The following is a 21,170-nucleotide window of genomic DNA, read 5'->3' on the forward strand; positions in this document are numbered from 1 at the left end:
TGGAAGCAGAAGCAGGGGGGTTAATGAGAGCAGAGGGGGTGAATGGAAGTAGAAGCAGGGGGGGTTAATGAAAGCAGGAACAGGTGGGTTAATGGAAGCTGGATCAGGAGGGGGGTTAATGGAAGAAGGATTAGGGTGGGGGGTTAACGTGCGCAGTGGGGGTTAACGGGAGCAGGGGGGTTATTGGGAGCAGGGGGGGGGGTTGAATGGAAGCAGAAGCAGGGGGGGGGTGAATGGAAGCAGAAGCAGGGGGGTAAATGGAAGCAGAAGCAGGGGGGTAAATGGAAGCAGAAGCAGGGGGGTGAATGGAAGCAGAAGCAGGGGGGTGAATGGAAGCAGAAGCAGGGGGGTGAATGGAAGCAGAAGAAGGGGGGTGAATGGAAGCAGAAGAAGGGGGGTGAATGGAAGCAGGAGCAGGAGGGTGAATGGAAGCAGGGGCAGGGGGGTTTATGAGGCAGGGGTATGGGAGCGTGGGGGTAATTGGAAGCAGTGGGGGTGAATGGAAACAGTGACAAGGGTGGGTGGCTGGGGGGGTGAATGGAAGCAGTGGCAGGGTGGCTGTGGGTGAATGGAAGCAGTGGCAGTGTGGCTGGGGGGTGAATGGAAGCAGTGACAGGGTTTCTGGGGGGGGTGAATGGAAGCAGTGGCAGGGTGGCTGTGGGTGAATGGAAGCAGTGGCAGGGTGGCTGCGGGGTGTATGGAATCATTGGCAGGGGTGTATGGGTGGCTGTGGGGTGAATTGAAGAGGTGGCAAGGGTGGATGGGGGGGTGAATGCTAGCAGAAGTGGGGGGTGAATGGTAGCAATGGCTGGGGGATGAATGAAGGCACTGGCGCTGGGAGGCAGGAGGCAATGTGGGTGGGTGGTTGGACGGAGGCGTTTGGGTGGGAGGCTGGTGGTTGGCTGGAGGCAATGGTGGTGGGTCGGAGTCTAGAGGCAATAAGGGAGTATGAAGGCAATAGTGGTGAGTGGATGGGAGTCTGGAGGCAATAGGGGTGGGTGAGAGGCTGGAGGCAAAAGGGGTGGGTGAGAGACTGGAGGCATTTGAAAGAGGTTGGAGGTATTTGTGTGTGGGAGAGGCTGGAGGCATTTTGTGTGAGGTCTGGAGTTATTTGGGGGGAGGCTGGAAGTATTGTGTGTGGGTGGGGGAGAGAGGTTGGAGGCATTTGGGGGGATGCTGGAGGCATTGTGTGTGGGAGAGAGGTTGGAGGCATTTGGGGGGAGGCTGGAGGTATTGAATGTGAGGCTGCTGGAGACAGTGTGTGTGTGTGTGTGTGGCGCTGCTGGAGGCATTGTGTGTGGCGCTGCTGGGGGCATTGTGTTGGGGCATTGCGTGAGGCTGCTGGGGGCATTGCGTGAGGCTGCTGGGGCATTGTGTGTGAGGCTGCTGGGGGCATTGTGTGTGAGGCTGCTGGGGGCATTGTGTGTGAGGCTGCTGGGGGCATTGTGTGTGAGGCTGCTGGGGGCATTGTGTGTGAGGCTGCTGGGGGCATTGTGTGTGAGGCTGCTGGGGGCATTGTGTGTGAGGCTGCTGGGGGCATGGTGTGTGAGGCTGCTGGGGGCATGGTGTGTGAGGCTGCTGGGGGCATGGTGTGTGAGGCTGCTGGGGGCATGGTGTGTGAGGCTGCTGGGGGCATGGTGTGTGAGGCTGCTGGGGGCATGGTGTGTGAGGCTGCTGGGGGCATGGTGTGTGAGGCTGCTGGGGGCATGGTGTGTGAGGCTGCTGGGGGCATCGTGTGTGAGGCTGCTGGGGGCATTGTGGGTGAGGCTGCTGGGGGCATTGTGGGTGAGGCTGCTGGGGGCATTGTGGGTGAGGCTGCTGGGGGCATTGTGTGCATGTATGTGAGGCTGCTGGGGGACTGTGTGCATGAGTGTGAGGCTGCTGGAGACACTGTGTGTGTGTGAGACTGGAGGTATTTGTGGAGAACAAAATAGGATGATGCTGGAAAAGTGCTTGTTTGTTTGTTTTTTTACAGGTTATGCGGTAAAGAGTTGGGGCTGGAAGAAACCATCATGAAGGTCCGGGCCAGATGGAGAAGAAAAAGAAAAATGAACGACTCCGATCAGAGAAGACAGTACTCCTGTGAGTCCTGCATATAGCAGCACTGTAATCTACATAGCTAACAGATCTATAGGTGTTGTATATTGCTTCTTTTTAGCCATTTTTTGTCACGGATCGTATATTATTCGGTAGGGGTGCCCCGCTAAATTTTTTTTTGCAAGTGGTGCCCCGCCAAAAAAGGTTGGGAACAACTGTTTTATAGAGCTGGTGTGCGCTCCCTAATGGTTCCCCTTCCAATCCTTGGAAGGCACTCCCTATTTAAAGAGGCCACCCCTGTTGTTCTGGGCCTCAGCAAGATTGTGCATTCTGCTTTGTTTGTCTGCATCGCTAGGTCTTTGCCTGATCTGTCTGCTGTACCTGGTTCCTGACCTGTTGCCTGTCTATTGGACTCTGTTTGCACCTTGTAAATAAACACCATTATCAGCATTGCTGTGTCTGGCGCTCTCTCTCTAAGTGTCAGTTTTGCCTCATTCTGCCTGCCTGGCCGGCTGCCACATGTGGCACAGTGGGTCCACACCCGTGGGGCGTGAAAGTTATATTCTGTGAAAAATCAAAGCAAATGTTATCAGAATTAATTTGCAAGCCTTGTGATGATGCTAATAGAGTTAATATAATGCAAGCACTGTGTTCATAAATAGAAGAATTCATGGAGTTCGCTTCTGCAAGGGCATGCTAATCTAATAGAGGAAGATTTTTAAGTGCATTGGTTTATTGAAAACAGTGACTGGATGCCTAAAAAAACAATTACTTTTCCCTTCAGTCTGGCTGCAGGGCAAATGAGTGATAATATGATAATAACAAAAAGTAATTTCCATATAGGACCCATTAGTTATTAGTAGCAACAGTAAAAAAAAAAAAAAAAAAAAAAAAAAAAAACTGCCATGGTCAGGACTGAGAGGTGTGGGTGAGGTCGAAAATAAGTATCGAGACACTGTATAAAACCAGACATATGGGGCTGGAAGTTTGCTTGCTTTTTTATCCTTCTAATTTGACAGGCTCAGCGTAATACATTTCAGTGACAGCAGCGATCAGCACAAGCATCAGGTAGTGCAGGCTCATTTACTTGCAATGCAATTATTTTGTCTCCATTTCTCAGGCAGATAAGGAGCTGAATGTTAATTTGGTTTCCTAAGGAAACGTTAGACGGAAAGGAAAGTTAATTTTGCCACAAGACTTCAACCTACATTCATTTGTCTAGCAGTGTAGACATATAAATTTAAGAAGTTACTGTGCGTCATGGGCACTTAATAATATGTGCATAGGACTGGATGATCTAGTTATGACATGTTGTCAACCTGACCAAACAACGAAAAATTATCAACTGCCATGTTTAGTTTTGCAGAATAGAGGGTTAATAGTCACATATTCTACTTTTCCATCATGAAATGCAGTTTGAGCTCAAATTGCATATCCTGGCACAATCACATTTCATTTAATGGCTGTTATGTGTTTATAGCATGGCCACAGTATATGTGACGTATACCAGAGAGATAGATCCTCACTTGTCAGAAAATGGGGTCCTGTGACAATCTTTGCATGTGTAGGACCCCTATTCACCTGACAGCTAAACGTGGATGTACTGTAAACTCTATGGATGAACATATAAAATGATGGCATATCTTTAGGATATGCCATCACTTTTTGAATGGGTCCCAGAGGTATGACCCCAACCTCAAAGTGATATGTAGAATGAGCATTCTTCATGAATTAAAACTGTGGAACAATTAACAACCCGGTAAAAAAAAAAGTACATCAATGCAAATACAATCTCATGTACAATGTGACTATTTTGAAGGCAGCAATATTTTGTAATGACCCAGAATTGCTGTAACACAGTGATATCTGAATTTTCCGCCAACAGATCTATAAACCACTGTTTATATCAGTGTGCAGTCAACTGATCAGACTTCTGAACTCAGCCCCTATACATCTTATCCCCCTATTTAATGGATAGGGGATAAAATGTCTGATCGCAGGGAGTCCGCCTGCTGGAACCCATGCGATCTCCGGCCCGGCACTCTTGCATTCTGAACATGTTTGTTCAGAATGCAGAGTTTAGGCGTGTGTGGTCATGACATCATTTATGTCTATTGGAGGGGACGTGACGGAAGTGGTCACTCCCATGGATAGGGGATAAGATGTCAAGGGGAGTACCCCTTAAATCAAAAGTACTATGTACAGACCAGCAATCCCCTTATCCTTGTGCTACAAGTGACTGTTAACAGAGAAAGCTGCAATCAGGAGGATGATAAAGGTGGATGCTCAATTCTCTCCATTGTAGTCTTTTGGAGTTACTTAAATGTGCACTGTCACTTAAAAAAAAAAAATGTAGTTATGTTGTGGAGACATGTCAAAAGTTTTCGGGGTGGGAATATTCAGACAGTGATCGATAGCTGGGAAAAAGAGTACACTAGGCAAGACAAATGACAGTGCAAGTCCATGGGATTGTCTCAGTCAGCCTCACTTTTCTCACAGTTATATTTAACAAATGGTTTGGGTGTGAACACTCAGACCCCTATCGATAAAAACTTCTGACATGCCTCTAGAATATGACAAAAGTTTTTTTAACGCGACAGGTACACTTTAAACAACCAAGATTGTTGGTATATCCTGGCAGATACCTAATATATATGGCCAACCTAACAATTCACTACCAAGACTGGGCCATTCGACTTGGACAGTATCTTATTTTTTATAGGCAATTGCTTTAACAATTCTCGGGTACAATGTCACTAGTGAAATCACTGCAGTAAAGGCAAGGCTTGTGGTTGAAAAAAAAAACTCCAGAACTCTGGGATAAAATATACTCCCAAGTATATGACTCTAAGTAGAGAGATTTAAAGCCATGTCTTCTTTACAGTGAGGGAAAAGTAACACAAACCTCTTTACTAGGCGAGAACTCAAGAAGAAGGTTACATAATGTCGATGAAGCCACTACCAGAATATCATCAGGGGCATTCTGTAAGACCTACAGAGAAGAAGTGATAGAGTTGATATATGTTGGTTAAAAGAGAATAAAAAATAAAGACTATATTATTTAATAGACAATAAATGCATAGAATGGGAAAATATGTCCTCAACGATCTCACTAGGGAAAAGATTATCTTGCATACAATTCGGCATCCATCAATGTCCAAGCACAGTGTATAGATCTTTTTGATCAGCCACTGTACTATCAGTAGGTATCTGATCTCCAGAACCAAGGGACCATGGCACTCAGTGGCATAAGAAAACACAACTTCATTAGAGAATTACCTTCATTAAGGGCTTCCACACGGCATGATCTTGAAAACTGGTACGGAGCTGTTGGACTGATCTGGATAAACTGTGTAAACATCTGAAGCGAAAGAAGCAGTTAGATGGGTTTAAAGAGTCATTTTTCTGTCTGAAATAAGCATTATATAGATACACTATATACACACACTATGGTGCAGTATAAGCTCAAGAAGGATAAATATTCCAAATGAAAGGAAATATTCCTAGAAGAGTAACAACCACAACCCTGGCAAAAATATGAAACATTTCCTAAATTAACCCCTCAGTAACCTAGCCAATTTGGCCTCTTGCCAAAGATGTTCTTCATTTTTTATTGTCACATTTTAAAAGCTATAACTTTTAAATCGTTTTTTGGGGGGTAAGTTGTACTTTTAGTGGAACCATTTTGGGTTCATATAACAACTACATTTTTATACATTTTTTTTCTTGAGGGAGCAATCTACTGTATATAGTATTTTTTATTATTATTTATTGTGACAGGTACAAAAAAAAACACTCAAGGCTTACTCTAACTGATCCTGTCGAAATCCTGGTTTTTATCCTTTTATAATAATTTTATGGCTCCTAATTCCCTTGTCTATGTTTCTGACACTGCATGCAGTTCACTGAGGAGGGATGGGTGTTCCCTTGTTTGCTCCCTCCCTCCTTAGAGTTGGCAACTGGCTGCTCTGTGCACTGAGGCTCTGTGACACACCCCCAATAAACACAGCAGGCCCTCTTTTCCATTTTTGGGAGGCAGATTAAAACCAAATACTATCATTGTTGCACTGTTTTATTTTTTACAGCGTTTACCATGTAGGATAGATAATGATACTTTTATAGTTCGGGCATTACAGATATTACAAATATGTATAGGTTATTTTAAAATGATTTTATGCTTTATACAAAAATTGGATTTGTGAGGGGAATTTATATCGTGGGGAAGGTGAGGAGGGGGTAATTATTCTATTAAAGTTGTTATGTGTTTAATTTTTAACTAGTCCCATAAGAAAACTCTCACCGACAATCTTCTAATTGCAGATAAGCTACACCACTATAGCTCCGGCATGGCTGTATACTGGCTGATACATGGCAGACCCCCGGCTGCCATGGAAATCACACTTTGTTCATCATTTACCTGCCATGGTCTGATTTGACCGTGGCATGAAAGGAATTATCCTTCCAGGATGGGAGGTTTCTTTGGTCCTTGCAGTAAGTGTAAGGACTTCATCCTTATAGAGTTTTCATAAAATAACTGTGAAGCTGTGTGAACGGGGAAAAGTTTGGCGCTAATCATCAATCATTTGTTCCAAAATTTGCAACAAATGTGCACATAAAAGCCATGTAAACACAATGATAAATCCCCCCCATATTCCACAATTTATAGCAGAATGCATTCTCAGAATAAAGTCAATAACTTCCTGGAGGGCAGATGCTGGGCACTATGCTGCCTAAAGGGAAGCAGCGCCAGATAGCGATTGAAAGTACCTTTACAGCCATACCATTAGATTTGAGTACCTCTGCTTACGAGCTGTCTAATTAGGATTTCATTATAAATGCAAATGAGCAGCATGTGCCACAGGGTGGGGCCAATCGCCTTCAGTGCCAGGCATTTTCCATGCAGCAGTTACAGGGACGGAAATGTCGGACACTTGAGATTATCGCCTCTGTCCTTTGAGCACTTGCTGCTCATGTGTATATAAGAAAAACACTTTGCTCAGCTATAAAGCAAAAGTTCCAAATACGGTTTGCAAAGGAATGCCTGCAAAGGTGCTTTTAACCCCTACCTGCACTGTGATTAGTTACAATACCCGAGTCCATCCATCCTACAGATTCTTTGAATTATCTGAATGCTCTCACTTTTACAAGGAAGGAATTTTATGAGGAGTTTAGGAAAAGCTCTGTTAACGTTTTTGGGGTTTCTCGAACATCTGTGTTTTTGACAGCTAGGATTGCAAAGTCTCCTGTGCTATTTTTGCCATCCAAAATACTTGAATACTATCTAACAGACCCATTTAAACGACAACTTTAGATCAAAATGTCTCTCCTAATATTTAGACTGAATCGGAGATTTAATCAAAAAATGCACAGCGGAAAAGTTGACCAGTTGCCCATAGAAACCAATTAGATTGCTTCTTTCATTTTTCAGAGACTTTTTAAAAATAAACAAGCAATCTGATTGGTTGCTTTGGGCAACTTTTCCTTGCGCAAATTTTCATAAATCTCCCCCAAGGTGTTAATTATGTAAGAAGTTTGTAAAAATGATACATATCTATTAATGCATATGATGTATTCTCAGAAACACACCACACGAGTTCTAAGTAAAAAGCAATAGTCAGTATAAAGAGTACTGTTTGATCTCATACCTGACTGCAGCTAGTCGCACCTTGACACTAGTCTCAGACAAGCCATTCACAATCCGGTCCATCATATGCTCAGCCTCAATGATCTGGAGAGAGATGTTAATGCAGCATAAATAACATCACGGATCTCATGCAGGCCTGTTCAAAAGAATCCTATCCTTCTTATGATATTTCATGTACTTTCAAGTTATGACTGTATGAAAGGTGCATTAAAATTACCTTTACTGAGTTTTTACTACAGTTTTAATGTAAGCAGAACATTTGAATTTAAACACAATCTGAAAGTAAGCCATAATAATAATGCCTTATTTTTAAATAGCAAGTCAATACACATACTCTAGAGCAATGGTCTCCAACCTGCGGACCTCCAGATGTTGCAAAACTACAACTCCCAGCATGCCCGGACAGCCAACGGCTGTCCGGGCATGCTGGGAGTTGTAGTTTTTGCAACATCTGGAGGTCCGCAGGTTGGAGACCACTGCTCTAGAGTAAGCCAGCCTGATTGTTTTATTTCATATCTAAGAGAGTTCTCAGACATGATTTACGTCATCCAACAAGTCATGTGGGGTCCAATACATGAATCCCACACTGCTCTTGAGATCTGTAGGGGTCCTGGGTATTGGCTCATCAAAAGCACATGAACAATGGCCCAGATTGATCAAACTGCGTGGGGCAACAATATTATGATTTTCCCACAGCAGCCAATCACAGCTCAGCTAACAAGCTCTGGTAAAGTGAAAGCTGAGCTGTGATTGGCTGTTGTGGGAAAATCACTCTATTGTTTCCCCACACAGTTTGATAAATCTGGGCCAATAAGTGCAATATTTTCACTAGATGTATTTATTTCTTTTTTGTCACTCTCATATTTATTAACTTTTTCTGACAACATATAATTACCCAAAAAAGGAACAAAAGAAAAAAAAAAAAAGAAAAAAAAAACCTTCTTGAGGTTACCTTGCGTCATTTCTTTTTTTTTTGCAACACTTCATTTTTTTTATACTAAAAATGGCTACATCATATCCAGTGTAGCGATTGGTATAATGAACAGCGTAATACTTCCCACAAAATAATATTGCTTTACCAAAATGATAAAACACCATAACAGTACTTAAATTACCCATTATATTTTTTCATTTTATTTACCACTGGGTAAAACTCAGATTCCCTGTCAGATTCTAAAACTTTTTAGATGTTGTACATCTTGGCAAAACAATTAACCATTCTAATATACTTCATAAGAAAATTGTAGTTCCTTTTTATAGAAATTATGGCTTATAAAATCATGGATGTGTCCAAGCTGGAGCACAGGCATGGGCAAAGTCCAGTAAGTGAGGGTGGGCTAGCACTCCTCTGTTCTCTCCTGTCTGATAGCACTCCTCTGTGCTCTCTCCTGTCTGATAGTACTCCTCTGTGCTCTCTCCTGTCTGATAGTACTCCTCTGTGCTCTCTCCTGTCTGATAGTACTCCTCTGTGCTCTCTTCTGTCTGATAGGACTCCTCTGTACTCTCTCCTGTCTGATAGGACTCCTCTGTGCTCTCTCCTGTCTGATAGGACTCCTCTGTGCTCTCTCCTGTCTGATAGTACTTCTCGTTTCTCTCTCTTGTCTGATAGTACTCCTGTGTGCTCTCTCCTGTCTGATAGTACTCCTGTGTGCTCTCTCTTGTCTGATGGTACTCCTCTGTGCTCTATCCTGTCTGATAGTACTCCTCTGTGCTCTCCCCTGTCTGATGACTCCTCTGTGCTCTCTCCTGTCTGATAGTACGCCTGTGTGCTCTCTCTTGTCTGATGGTACTCCTCTGTGCTCTCTCCTGTCAGATAGTACTCCTCTGGACTCAAATATAATTTTGGGCCAACAAAAACTAAAGAATTTTAGATAATGTAGTTTCCTTTTCTTTAAGTGTGCTGTCAGTTAAAGCCATCTCTCACAATTTCTCCATACATGTGTATGTTCGGCTTGGCATGTGTTTTGAATGGGGAGGGTAGAGATAAGGTGCTGGCAGATAGCTCTAGCAAGTGCTTAACGGTAGGGTCACACATAACTGATCTGCAGCGTATTTTACACTGCGGATCCGCCGGTACTCGACCCATTTTTTCCCTCCAACTGTTGCCACCCCCGTTCCCCCGCCCCTAGCCTGCTCACAGCGCCAATCCGCCACCAAGCAGCCACACAGGGGAACTGCAAGTCGGCGAGTGCATTCTGACATCACGGAGCAGCCGCGATGTATGAGTGCACTGCACATGTGCAATGTCTGCGTGAACTCGGTGACTCGCAGGCCCCCTGTGTGGCAGCTCGTAGTGATGGATTGGAGCTGAGAGCAGGCCAAGGGCAAAGGAACAGGGGTGGCAACAGCTGGAGGCACAAAATGGGTTGGGTCACCGGCGGTTCCGTAACGTTAAATATGCTGCGGATCCGTTACGTGTGACCCTACCCTGACTCAAGCAGTTGAAATCTTACATGTCCAACCGTACTCTCCCCTAACATTACCTGTCGGGGGAAAGCCAGTCGGCCTGCATTCACATTAGAGAGTTGGAAAGGACAGTCCTGCTGAAATCAACATGGTCAACTGACTTTTCAATAAGTTGTATTGTGGCGTTAAAGGAAGTCTGTCATCAGTGTCACCTGCACTAACTTGTCGGTATAGACAGGAAGTGCAGGTGACACTGATGACAATGCTCCTTTTCCTGGTCCCATTCCAAGCTGTTGTTCTCTGGCTATCCTCTTCGGTACCTTCCGCTATGGGCCCGAATTGGGACCTGGGGTGGAGCTTAGTGATATCACTGCTGCTGTTCTTTGCAGAGTCCCGCTACTAGAAAATGGTGATATCACTAAGCTCTGCCCATGCTCCAAGTCGGGTGTGGAGCGGAAGATACCGAAGAGGATAGCCAGAGAACCACAGCATGGAAAAGGTAAGTAACGTTGTCATCAGTGTCATCTGCACTTCCTGTCTGTACTGACAGGTTAGTGCAGGTGACACTGATGACAGATTTCCTTTAAGGCCACAAAACACCTTATTAAAAAGTCAGTTGACCATGTTGATTTCAGCAGGACTGTCCTCTCTAACTCGCTAATGTTAATGTGTGCCTACTGGCTTGTATTATTGAAGTATAGCCAGCATTATGTCTATTTTTTTAGTTGTATTGCACAGCTCTGTGCAATGTAGGCGGGCAGCATGCTCGCCACACTCCCCTACCTCCTCTATATTCTCCACTCTGCCCACCCCAGTAATGAATATTCAAAAGTATTCACTCTTAAAGGGGTATTCCAGGCCAAAACTTTTTTTTATATATCAACTGGCTCTGGAAAGTTATACAGATTTGTAAATTACTTCTATTAAAAAATCTTAATGCTTCCAATAGTTATTAGCTTCTGAAGTTGAGTTGCTGTTTTCTGTCTAACTGCTTTCTGATGACTCACGTCCCGGGAGCTGTCCAGCTCCTATGGGGATATTCTCCCATTATGCACAGCTCCCGGGACGTGACATCATTGAGCAGTTAGACAGAAAACTTCAGAAGCCAAATAACTATTGGAAGGATTAAGATTTTTTTATAGAAATAATTTACAAATCTGTTTAACTGTCCGGAGCCAGTTGATATATAAAAAAAAGGTTTTGCCTGGAATACCCCTTTAAGTCTCTAGGACATGAGAGCCTGCGCTCTTCTCTGAGCAGAGTGCAGGCGACGTGAGAGTAAATACTTTTAAATATTAATTACTGGGGTGGGAAGAGCGGGGAATATTAAGGAGCCAGAGTTTACATTCAGGCAATGTGGCTGTGCAGAACAGGTGTCTGGTAGGGTGGAGAGTGTTGGCACCTTCCCAATTAACTTTTGATGTGTGTATACTTGGTATAGCATGTACTATTCTGTCCCCAAGAGCCGAAATCAGGGACCGGCTTCTCTGGGTGTGGAATGTGTATACGGGTGTTCACATTTTATTTATAGACTCTGGGTGTCCTCTAACACTCACAACACCATCACTTCTGCTTTTGCACCTTAGATCAGAACTTAAAAAACATCATTTAAGGAGTCTACATTTAAATGCTGTAGTTAATATTAGTTTGTTTAATATGTACACAAATATCAGTACATTGTCACTTTGCCACTTGCGTGGTATACCCATATTTTGCCTCAACAGTCAGTAAATATCTGAGGAGAATACTGAGAAAACACAACACATCCAAGTGAGTTATTCAGTGGAGACAGTCCTTTATTTAATTTTCCTCAGACATACAATGGACAAATTTAAATCAAACAACAAAATAAGTTTTGCAGGTTACAACATTGGAAATGCAAAAAAAAAAATCACAACGTGCAAGACAAATGTTAATAACTATGCATTTTTTGCCGGTAACTGTGGTATTGTTGTTATTTTTATAGAAAATAGCATTATTGTGAAAAATTAAGAACATAAGAGGCAAGTTTCTATGACAACTTAATAGAAGTTGCACAGTACCCTTTGTTCCCAGTACAAATCAATATGTCATGACGCAGTTGATTCTTGCTCAGACCCCACATGGTCCAAAGGAGGGGTATTTGTATATAAGTATATATAAGTATATATATATAAGTTTACCTCTCCGATCCCCTTCAATGTTCTTTGAGACAGCTTCTTTGAAAAATGTTTGCTCAGGGAATCACTGGCTGAGGCAGGTCACCACTGTGATCAAAGATTGTCAGCTATTACTATTGCCTACGTGTCAAGACGGGACTAGGAACGGGAAATCGGTTACTGACAATACCATGACTGTTTTTTTTCATTTCTTTTTAAGCCAGCCTGACTATTTTTATCTCCATGAAAAACATACAATACATGTGTATAGGGGGTAGCGGGAGAGGTCAGATGACAGCTGTTTATAATGTATGGCCGGTTCATCTCCCTCATGTAGCTAGCTGTTTTGCTGAACCAGACATAGATCTGATAATATGCTGATCCTGGCCTTGTGAGTTATTTTTGTTTTCTCGCTCTCTTTCAGCTGGGTGCAGAGAGGGGTGGTGAATATGATTGACAAGGAGAAAAGAATCTGTTTTTTTAGAGTGAAGATTTAAAAAAAAATGGGAAGGGCTGTAGATAGGGAGGAAAGCTAAATTCCATAGGTTGTGTATAAGAGTTCAAAATTGGGGAGACAACTCAGAAAAGTGGATTTCTTATGTAACGTTTAGCCTAGGATCAGAAATATGGCTTTGTTATTTCTACAAACCTCTAGGGAAAACATTACAGAAAAAAAAGCCCTTCAATGCTAGCGAGAACAAAGCCTAATCCTATTTATTACGATTACAGCATTGACCCACAGAGGTTTTATTTTTAGTTTTTTTGGGAATACATTAGAAACTATGACTTAAAAGGAGTGATTTAAGCCCTGAATGATAATTCAGGGGAATGATTCTGCACAAGATAAAGCCCTGTGGATGGAGCCTTAGTATGCTGCCATGCTGCGCATCCGCATGGCACTGTATTACAGCTAATTTAGAAACAGTACAGCAATTCAAGCCACTATTTTACTCTCTGCATTTCAGGTGATTCAGACAATTCTCTGTATGTACTTGAAGCCATATGTACAACAGTAGTCCTCAACCAGTGGCCCCCAAATGAGATTATAACACAGAAGTCCTTAGTTATGGCCATATGCACTGATTACAAATGACATTGCATGCATAGCTGAGACTCAATTTGGATGGTATAATAATGTGTTAAATTTCACAATAAATATCTTAATTCTTTACATCTAAAGAAGATGTCAAGTGCTAAGAAATGTATCCCCGATCCGCAGAGGGTCCGACTGCTGGGACCCCCTGCAATCTCCTGCTGTGTCTCCACCTCTCCCATAGAAATGAGTGGAGGGGGCGTGTTTCGACCAGCTACACAAAATGCTCTAGCAGCGCGTATGCAAAATTGCGGGGGGGGTCCGAGTGGTCGGACCCCCCGTGATCAGGTAAATGTATTAGCACTGGACATCATCTTTAAGATGTTTGACTATCATGTGGCTCCAGATTACCTCTTAAAGCTGAATGTGGCTCACAATAGAAAAGGCTGAGAATCTCTGGTGTACAGTATAGATGTTGACATTTATAGGTGCCAGAATACAGCTTTGTAGAACTTGATTTACACTACTGTACTGCAGCCATATGTATGAAGCCTAATACATAAAGACGATTCCAACAGAGAATAGAGAAACTCATGTTTCAAATTAATTCCTTAGAAAAGTAACACTGTGCCCATTGCAACTAGGATTAATATTTGCAATAAAACATAAAACTGTCTGGAGTGTCTCGCTGATCATGGGATCCACAGGTGTTTTCTATCAATCCGTTCCTAAAGCTTTCGTATGTTCTTGTTTTGAGTAGTGGAGTGTCTTAACCGAAAACCCCAGTGGACTCCTACGTAAAATACGTAAGATTTTGAAAGTGCCACCTGGGACAATAGTTGTATTTCCAGCTTTTGCCCCAAGTATCGCTTTAGGGTACGGTGACACAATGGGGTTTTTCAATTTAAAAAAAATCAGATGCAGAATCTGCAGCACAAATCCAGATTTCTGCTGTGGATTCGGCTACGGATTAGCCCCACTCATTGGAGAGGATCTGCACCTAGGCTATCTGACCTGGTATAAATGCAAACTCTACATCAAGAAGGGGCAAGTAACTTTGCTCAAATCCTTACAAGAAAATCTTTGCACTCTATGATCGTACATACATTGAGGATTTCCAATGATAATAGTCGAGATCTGATTTTTCACGGATCAGAGTGAAATGAGAATGAGAGTGAAAAATGACTCCATACGAGCATACCTTAAGTGTGGGATGTATCTAGCATATTTATGTTGCTCTTTTTTTTTTGTTTCTTGATGTAGGAGAATATGTTAAAATCTCCCACTGGCCAAACAGCTGTCCACGAGTCCTTAAGTGAACTGTTTTCTTGATGGGATTTAATGTAATTCACTGCAAATGTTTTACCAGGGGCTCATAGGATTTGTTATGACAAATGTGAAGAACTGGAACAGATTTGTCCAATGTCTTCCCAAATAAATTGGATCTATTTTACAGCAAAACTTTTAAATGTCATTTTATTTGCTTTCAATGTGATTATTAATCCTCTTTTACGTGTGATTTGAAGGTTGTTTTGTTGTCCATCTGCTGCATATGAATATATGTGCAACAGGACAAATAAAGAAAGGACATTATTTAAAGCCAATTTAACTATTTAAAGCCTTAAAATACAGTTTTTTTTCTTAGAGGAACACTTTTACAAAAAGGTGAAATTAGCTTAAATGGGCACTGTAATTAAAATATTTTTTTAGGATATGACACAGCAGGTAAAATAAATAAGTTTCGTAATTTACTCCCTGTAAAAATATGTTATTTTATGTCACTTTCATGGCTTTATAAATCTGGCCATTAGGTGCCTCCGTTCTGGTCCAGACCACATTCCGTCTGTTCAAAAGCACAGACTTTGGTCTCCTGCTGGACTGACAGGAGACCAAACTCAGGAAGTACGGTCTGGCTATAGGGAGTGAATAGCACTCGCTCTCTGCCTGTGTATGAAACACACATACGTATGTCAACAGAAAATAAAATGGCATGATATTTATCCCTAATAGACTAAAATAGGTTCCCTTACAGCATTCCCCGTGTTGTATAAATAATACATAAACTTTATTCTGTGGTTGGTTATGATTACATAAATACCAAACATATATACTTCTATTATGGAAAAACTCACACCTCTTGTGTGTCTTGGATCTGGTCTCTGTTTTGGCTTATAAATGTGGTAAAAAAACTTTTTACCATAAATGCTACTTTACATATCAATGAGCAGCACTTTGGTAATTGTCCCTTAAAGGGGTACTCTGCTTCTCAGCGTTTGGAACAAACTGTTCCAAATGCTGGACCCGGGAGCTTGTGATGTCATAGCCCTGCCCTCTCAAAGCAAGTCTATGAGAGGGGGTGTGACGCCCCCTCCCATAAACTTGCATTGAGGGGGCGGGGCTATGAAGTCACAAGCTCCCAGCGCCAGCTCCAGCGTTCGGAACAGTTTGTTCCAAACGCTGAGCAGCGGAGTACCCCTTTAGGGGTAACTATCACTTTTAAAAACCTCTGATGTGTCATGGTAACAAGTCAAAAATTTTGATTAAAGGGGGTCCAGATGGTGACACCTCCCCTCCATTGTTAAAATAAATAGGCAGATGGGCTAAGCTGTGCACATTGTGCATTTATTTATGGATATTACTCGGCTCTCCTAGGATTGTGTCACAAGTGGTGTATGGATTTACAAAAAGCTACATCCAGTTCTCAAGTACTTTAAAATTCACTATTTCACAGAATGTAGCGCAGGATGGAGTTTATCTTTGGATTATAACACAAAACAAGTTTAAGTACTGGGATATCATGGTAAATGTTTTATGTATATAATGGTATAAGTTTTTATGTATAACTACTATTGTTGTAAGCCACATGCAAAATTGGTTTGACTATGTTAAAACTACACTAAGTATCAAAATGAAGACCCTGTAATAAATTGCTCATTCACCAAATGATGCGTCCTTGGAAAACAAGGGATGAGATTGGTCCAGGGATGATGGAAAAAGCATTAAAGGAGTATTGCAGGATTTTTTTTTTTATTTGACTATGCTAGAGGAGCTGTAAAGTTAGTGTAGTTCATAATATAGTGTCTGTACCTGTGTTTGATGGTGGTTTTGCAATTCTTTTGTGATTTTTGCACCAGTGTTTATTTTTAACAGCATCAGTCATCTCAGGGTTTCCCAGGTCGCTGTGCAGCCTGAGACATTACATCACTAATCAGGTGTTCAGAAGGAGGCTGTCTTTGCTTTAATGGGTGAAGTGACCACTGGGGGGGAGGGGGATCATTCTGCAAGGAATTTAAGTTTTGTAACAGCTGGAGGCACCCTGGTCAGAAAATACTAGTGTATTGTATGGAAGGGAGCACAGGTGTGTTTCAATGGGTGGGGTGGCTGATGTGTGGGAGGAAGAAAAGTGACCTCACGCTTCAACTACAAGTCCTATGATTCCTTGTTTGTGAGGGAAGGAAGTCATTACAACAGGAAATAGCCATTTCACAAAAAGATAGCCACAGTGTTATGGTTGACTCAGGATATAGATGTTTAGTTCCAAGACAAGCACCGATCCTTCCTAAGCATGTCCATTACTGTCTGGCATGAAAGTACAAAAGTCCCCTTATGGTGGATAACCCCTTAAAAGGAAAACAAACCTTAAACCCAACTGTATTTTGTGGCAAAAATTATGCAACATAATAGTTGATTCATTTAAATCCTTGCTAAGGGGTCCTGTCTGGTGTTTACGAAGCCACTTACAAGAGGACAGTAATCTGACATAAAGCTCTAATATCCCACTGGCCTAGTATGACTGCATGCACATAGATAGAGTATTTCAATACTACAGTCTACGGCCATGATGTTACTTTGTATGAATCACTATTCAGACAGCTGATAACAGGTCGGTAGAGCACTTAATGGTAATTGAAAATATAAGTGGCAACATTAACGCTGCAAAAAACAGATTTGCAGAAAACAAAAGTCAGTTAATCGAGAACATTTTACGTGTTGCTACAAAACTAAATCCCCACACGACCATTTTCCATTACAGTATCATAAAGAAATAGCTTTATTTGTAAATCAAATATTAAAAGAAAAATATAAAAAATTGCACAAACAGCAAAAATCCAGGCCAGACCAGAAGCAACACATTTATGATTTTTTTTCTTTTTGCAATTAAATGTTTTTTTTTTTACATAAAACATAACAAAAGCATTATTACAAAGCAGGTCATTTTTTGCAGTACTGGCCAAACAGTAATAGTCATGATAAGACCCTGTTATATTACCTAGTACAGATCCTAAAAGTCAGACGTCAAGTTTCGGCAAACCAACCCCGCTGTATAGTGAAAAGTAACTAACACATTCAATAACAATACAGTCACAACTGTCCAAGGCTGCTTAAGGAAACAGAACCTGTATTACCTCATGTGTGCACAACAAGAGACTAAGTTGTTCTCTATTCTGTATCATTTGTACTGGTGACAGAAGTGTAATACTCTAACATATTAAAGAGATACTGTCATCAGTAAGAACATTTAAAAATGCTAACATCAGTGTAGTAATAGTTATGTGCCCTAAAACCTGTACGCATAATAATGTGTTAATATGTAAAATACCTTTTGATGTATATCTTACTATGATGAATCTTTCTGAATTTCTCTGAGAGGCCGGGGGTGTAACCCCTGAAGTATGATGAGCTCCTCTCCTCCCCCCTCCCTCTACCCTGCAAACATTTTTACATTTGCAAAGTTTTCTACCTAAAGGCATGCTCTATATATAAAGCTAACGCAGCCATGTGAAACTATATGGTGCAAGGACAGAAGAAAAACCTGCACTTTATGCCAAGAAATAAAGATTTTCACAGCTTTGTAACCAAAGTGCATGTTTTTTATAACCCTAAAGCAGCCATGTGGAATCTATATGGTGCAAATACACAAGAAATAAGTTCATAAAATGACCAAAGAGAAACCATTTTGCATATAAATAATAGTTTAGCATCTTGTATTGCTTGTCAATGTGCATGGATATTCTTATTAAAGACTGTAGGCTGTCTGAGATATTTTGGTCCTTTTCTTGATGGACCAAAAAGGCAGGATTTTCAGGGCTTGATTAGAGGCCATTGTTTAAACACTTTATTTCACTTCTTTAGAAATCAAATTTTTTAATGAAAAATATTAGAAAAATGCTTAGTTTTTAAGTATTAAATGGAAAAAAGTTGTTTCTAATGACAGTAATGCTTTAAAGTAAATGTATCATCTACATTTACTTCTGATTAGAAACAGATACTGAAAGGTGTTTTATTGTTTTTGCTAATTTGTTTTTATTTTCTGATTGTAATTTATGTTATTTCATTTTTTGAACACTCTTATGGGGCTGCCATCTTGCCTAAGCTGTTTTAACAGCATTTAGAGATATGATTTTACTGCCGGCCCCATGAACACAGGCAACAAAAGACAAGCTATAAGAATTTTTTCAAGATGTATAAGAAAGGTGTCTGGATGTGCTTAGTGACCTTTTTAGATGTCATTCTACAGAAAGGGGAGCTGATCTGTGAGCAACAGCTTTTGTGTGTGCTCTTCTGTTATCTATATACTGGTGTCCCCTTTCACTTTAATACCGTCTGTGATGATAAGAAGGGCACTGCTAGGACATAATCTGAACAGAACAGAAAGTTTCAGCATAGTTTAAGGCCTAGTGGCAGGAAAATGCATGATTTCAGGATTATGGAAAAAAACATCACCACAAATTCTTTAACAAATATGGTTAACATAAAAACTTGATTAAAAAATAATGTCATTTTCTGATGACACATTCTCTGTACTGTTGTTTTAGAATATTTTATGGTGGATTCTAAGATATATAGGTAAACACACAATAGCTAAGTGAACATACTGTATAAACCTTACTTAAGTCTCAGATGAACATCTGCATAGGTCTATTGTATGGTTTTAGAGCCCATAGAATGATGGCATCTTTCCTCTCTACACTCTCTAAGACTTCTTGAATGGTCCAGAAAGATCTACCTTATACTGCACCTGCGTGTGAAACTAGCTCTGACCAGGTAAGACTATAATGATGGGTTCTTATTGTCTGCTAATAACATACAGTAAACCTAAGTATAGCAGATATACAAAGCAGTAAAAAAAAAAAATGTGGCCTTGAATCAGTGAGCTAATGTGGCTTGGTGCCCAATGTGAAATTAACAGGGTATTCCTTGTGTATTCCTTGTCTCTAATATTAAAACTAAATAAGTCAGAATTAAGAGTGGAAAATAAAATACAGATGTAACCCCTGTGTACAGACACACACATAAATTAATGGGATAAGCTGGTCCTTTGTTTCCAGAAACACTGTCTACTGTGAGTGAGGGGCACAAATATAGAAATCCACAACGTCCTAATAAGCATAACACATTATCTAAATAGCCCACATTTGCATTTGTATGTGTCAGTATTTTTGTGTATAAAACAAAAACATAAAAGTTTTTTAACTCTACTTTTGCATTTTTGTTAATAAAGTTGTAAACAGTGTTCACAAAAGGGGTGTAACTATAGGGGATGCAGAGGCAGTGGTCACATTGGGCCTCAGGAGCCTAAGGGGCACTCTGCCTGATAAGAAAACACCAGTTTTAGAAATGGCACATGGTAGACATGGGGGCCAGAAGCTACAAGTTATGCCTCTGTGTGCACATAGAGTAAAAGCTGTTTGCAGTCACACTTGTTGCTTTCACTGCAAAATGTTTTCTGTTTCCTCCAGTAAAATTTATATTAAACATAAAAAAAAAATGATTGCTTAAAGAGTACCTGTCACCAAATAAAACGTATAATATAGTGATCCTTTTGTAATTAGCAGACACTTTCCCATTCACTTGCCTTTAAAATTATCAACATAAATATGTTTAAAATGTAATAGGAAATGTAATGTTCCGTTCCCTGCCACAATTAATACAGTGAGTTCAGTCTCCTCCTGGCCTGGTAGGAGACCAAACTCAGGAAGTGCTTCTGGCTGCACTGAGCTAGACTGACAGCTGCACAGAAAGTGCAAGCTCCACAGATTCTCACAGAAACCTGCAGGAGAGCCTCACTGATAGCAACACAGACAAACATGCACAGAGCCTGAGGTCTTCTATTCATCACAGCACTGCAAGGATGTGAGGGCAGAAGTGGTCCTCCAGCAGGCTTCAGTGATGACATGCCTGCTGGGAAACGCCCACTTTCTCCTGCTGGGAAATTGCACTGAGCAAGAAGAAAAGTATGATAGAGCTTTTTAAAGTGTTCCTGTTATCAATAAAAACTATTGATATAATGTAGATAATACCATTATATGAATATTTGTAATATACATTGGTTAAAAAATATGTATATTTTTGTCCCTGCAGCTTTTGCCTGTGTGTCTCTATGAGGAGTCCAAAAACAGGAAGTGAGGGTGGACAAGAAGGGTTCTGTGCAGTGAGGCTCTGTGACATGCTATGGGCTCACACATAAGGCCGATTGACAAGCCAGGAGCCTGAACAGAGCCCTACTTGTCCTGTCCTCGCTTCCTGTATTTGGACTCCTCACAGATAATAGCTGCAGGGACAGCACTTTTCCCCCCATAAAATACAAATTTTTTAACCAATGTATATTACAAATATACATATAATTGTATTATCTACATTATATAAAAGGTTTTTGTTGACGACAGGTACATTTTAAAACTCAGATTTTTTTTTTTTTTAAGGGTGGGAGGGGTGTTAGGAGTAGTAATGGAACAAAGCCTGAGTTAGTTTAGAACAGTGTATTTGGTGAGAGGTACTCTAACTTTTGCATATGTTTTCATAGACCACAATGTAAAAAAATAAAAGTATACAATCACACATACTGTTTTAGAAAAGCTATAAAATCCACATACATTTACAGTACAAGTGGATGGGGTTTTCAAAAACACAT

General features: G+C 41.1%; 1 protein-coding gene across 3 annotated transcripts in view; it reads right to left on the bottom strand.

Moving 5' to 3' along the window:
* ARMC8 (armadillo repeat containing 8) overlaps positions 1-21,170 on the bottom strand; it is a 77,954-nt gene that overhangs the window by 16,809 nt on the left and 39,975 nt on the right. For all 3 annotated transcript variants that reach the window (XM_056536788.1, XM_056536787.1, XM_056536789.1), the window contains 3 exons: positions 7,683-7,765; positions 5,317-5,398; positions 4,943-5,029 (listed from right to left, as the gene is read on the bottom strand). In XM_056536788.1, the coding sequence (XP_056392763.1) occupies positions 4,943-5,029; positions 5,317-5,398; positions 7,683-7,765 (252 nt within the window). The remainder of the gene's footprint in view (positions 1-4,942; positions 5,030-5,316; positions 5,399-7,682; positions 7,766-21,170) is intronic.

Source organism: Hyla sarda, chromosome 8 (genome assembly GCF_029499605.1).
Source record: "Hyla sarda isolate aHylSar1 chromosome 8, aHylSar1.hap1, whole genome shotgun sequence".
Classification (NCBI taxonomy): domain Eukaryota; kingdom Metazoa; phylum Chordata; class Amphibia; order Anura; family Hylidae; genus Hyla; species Hyla sarda.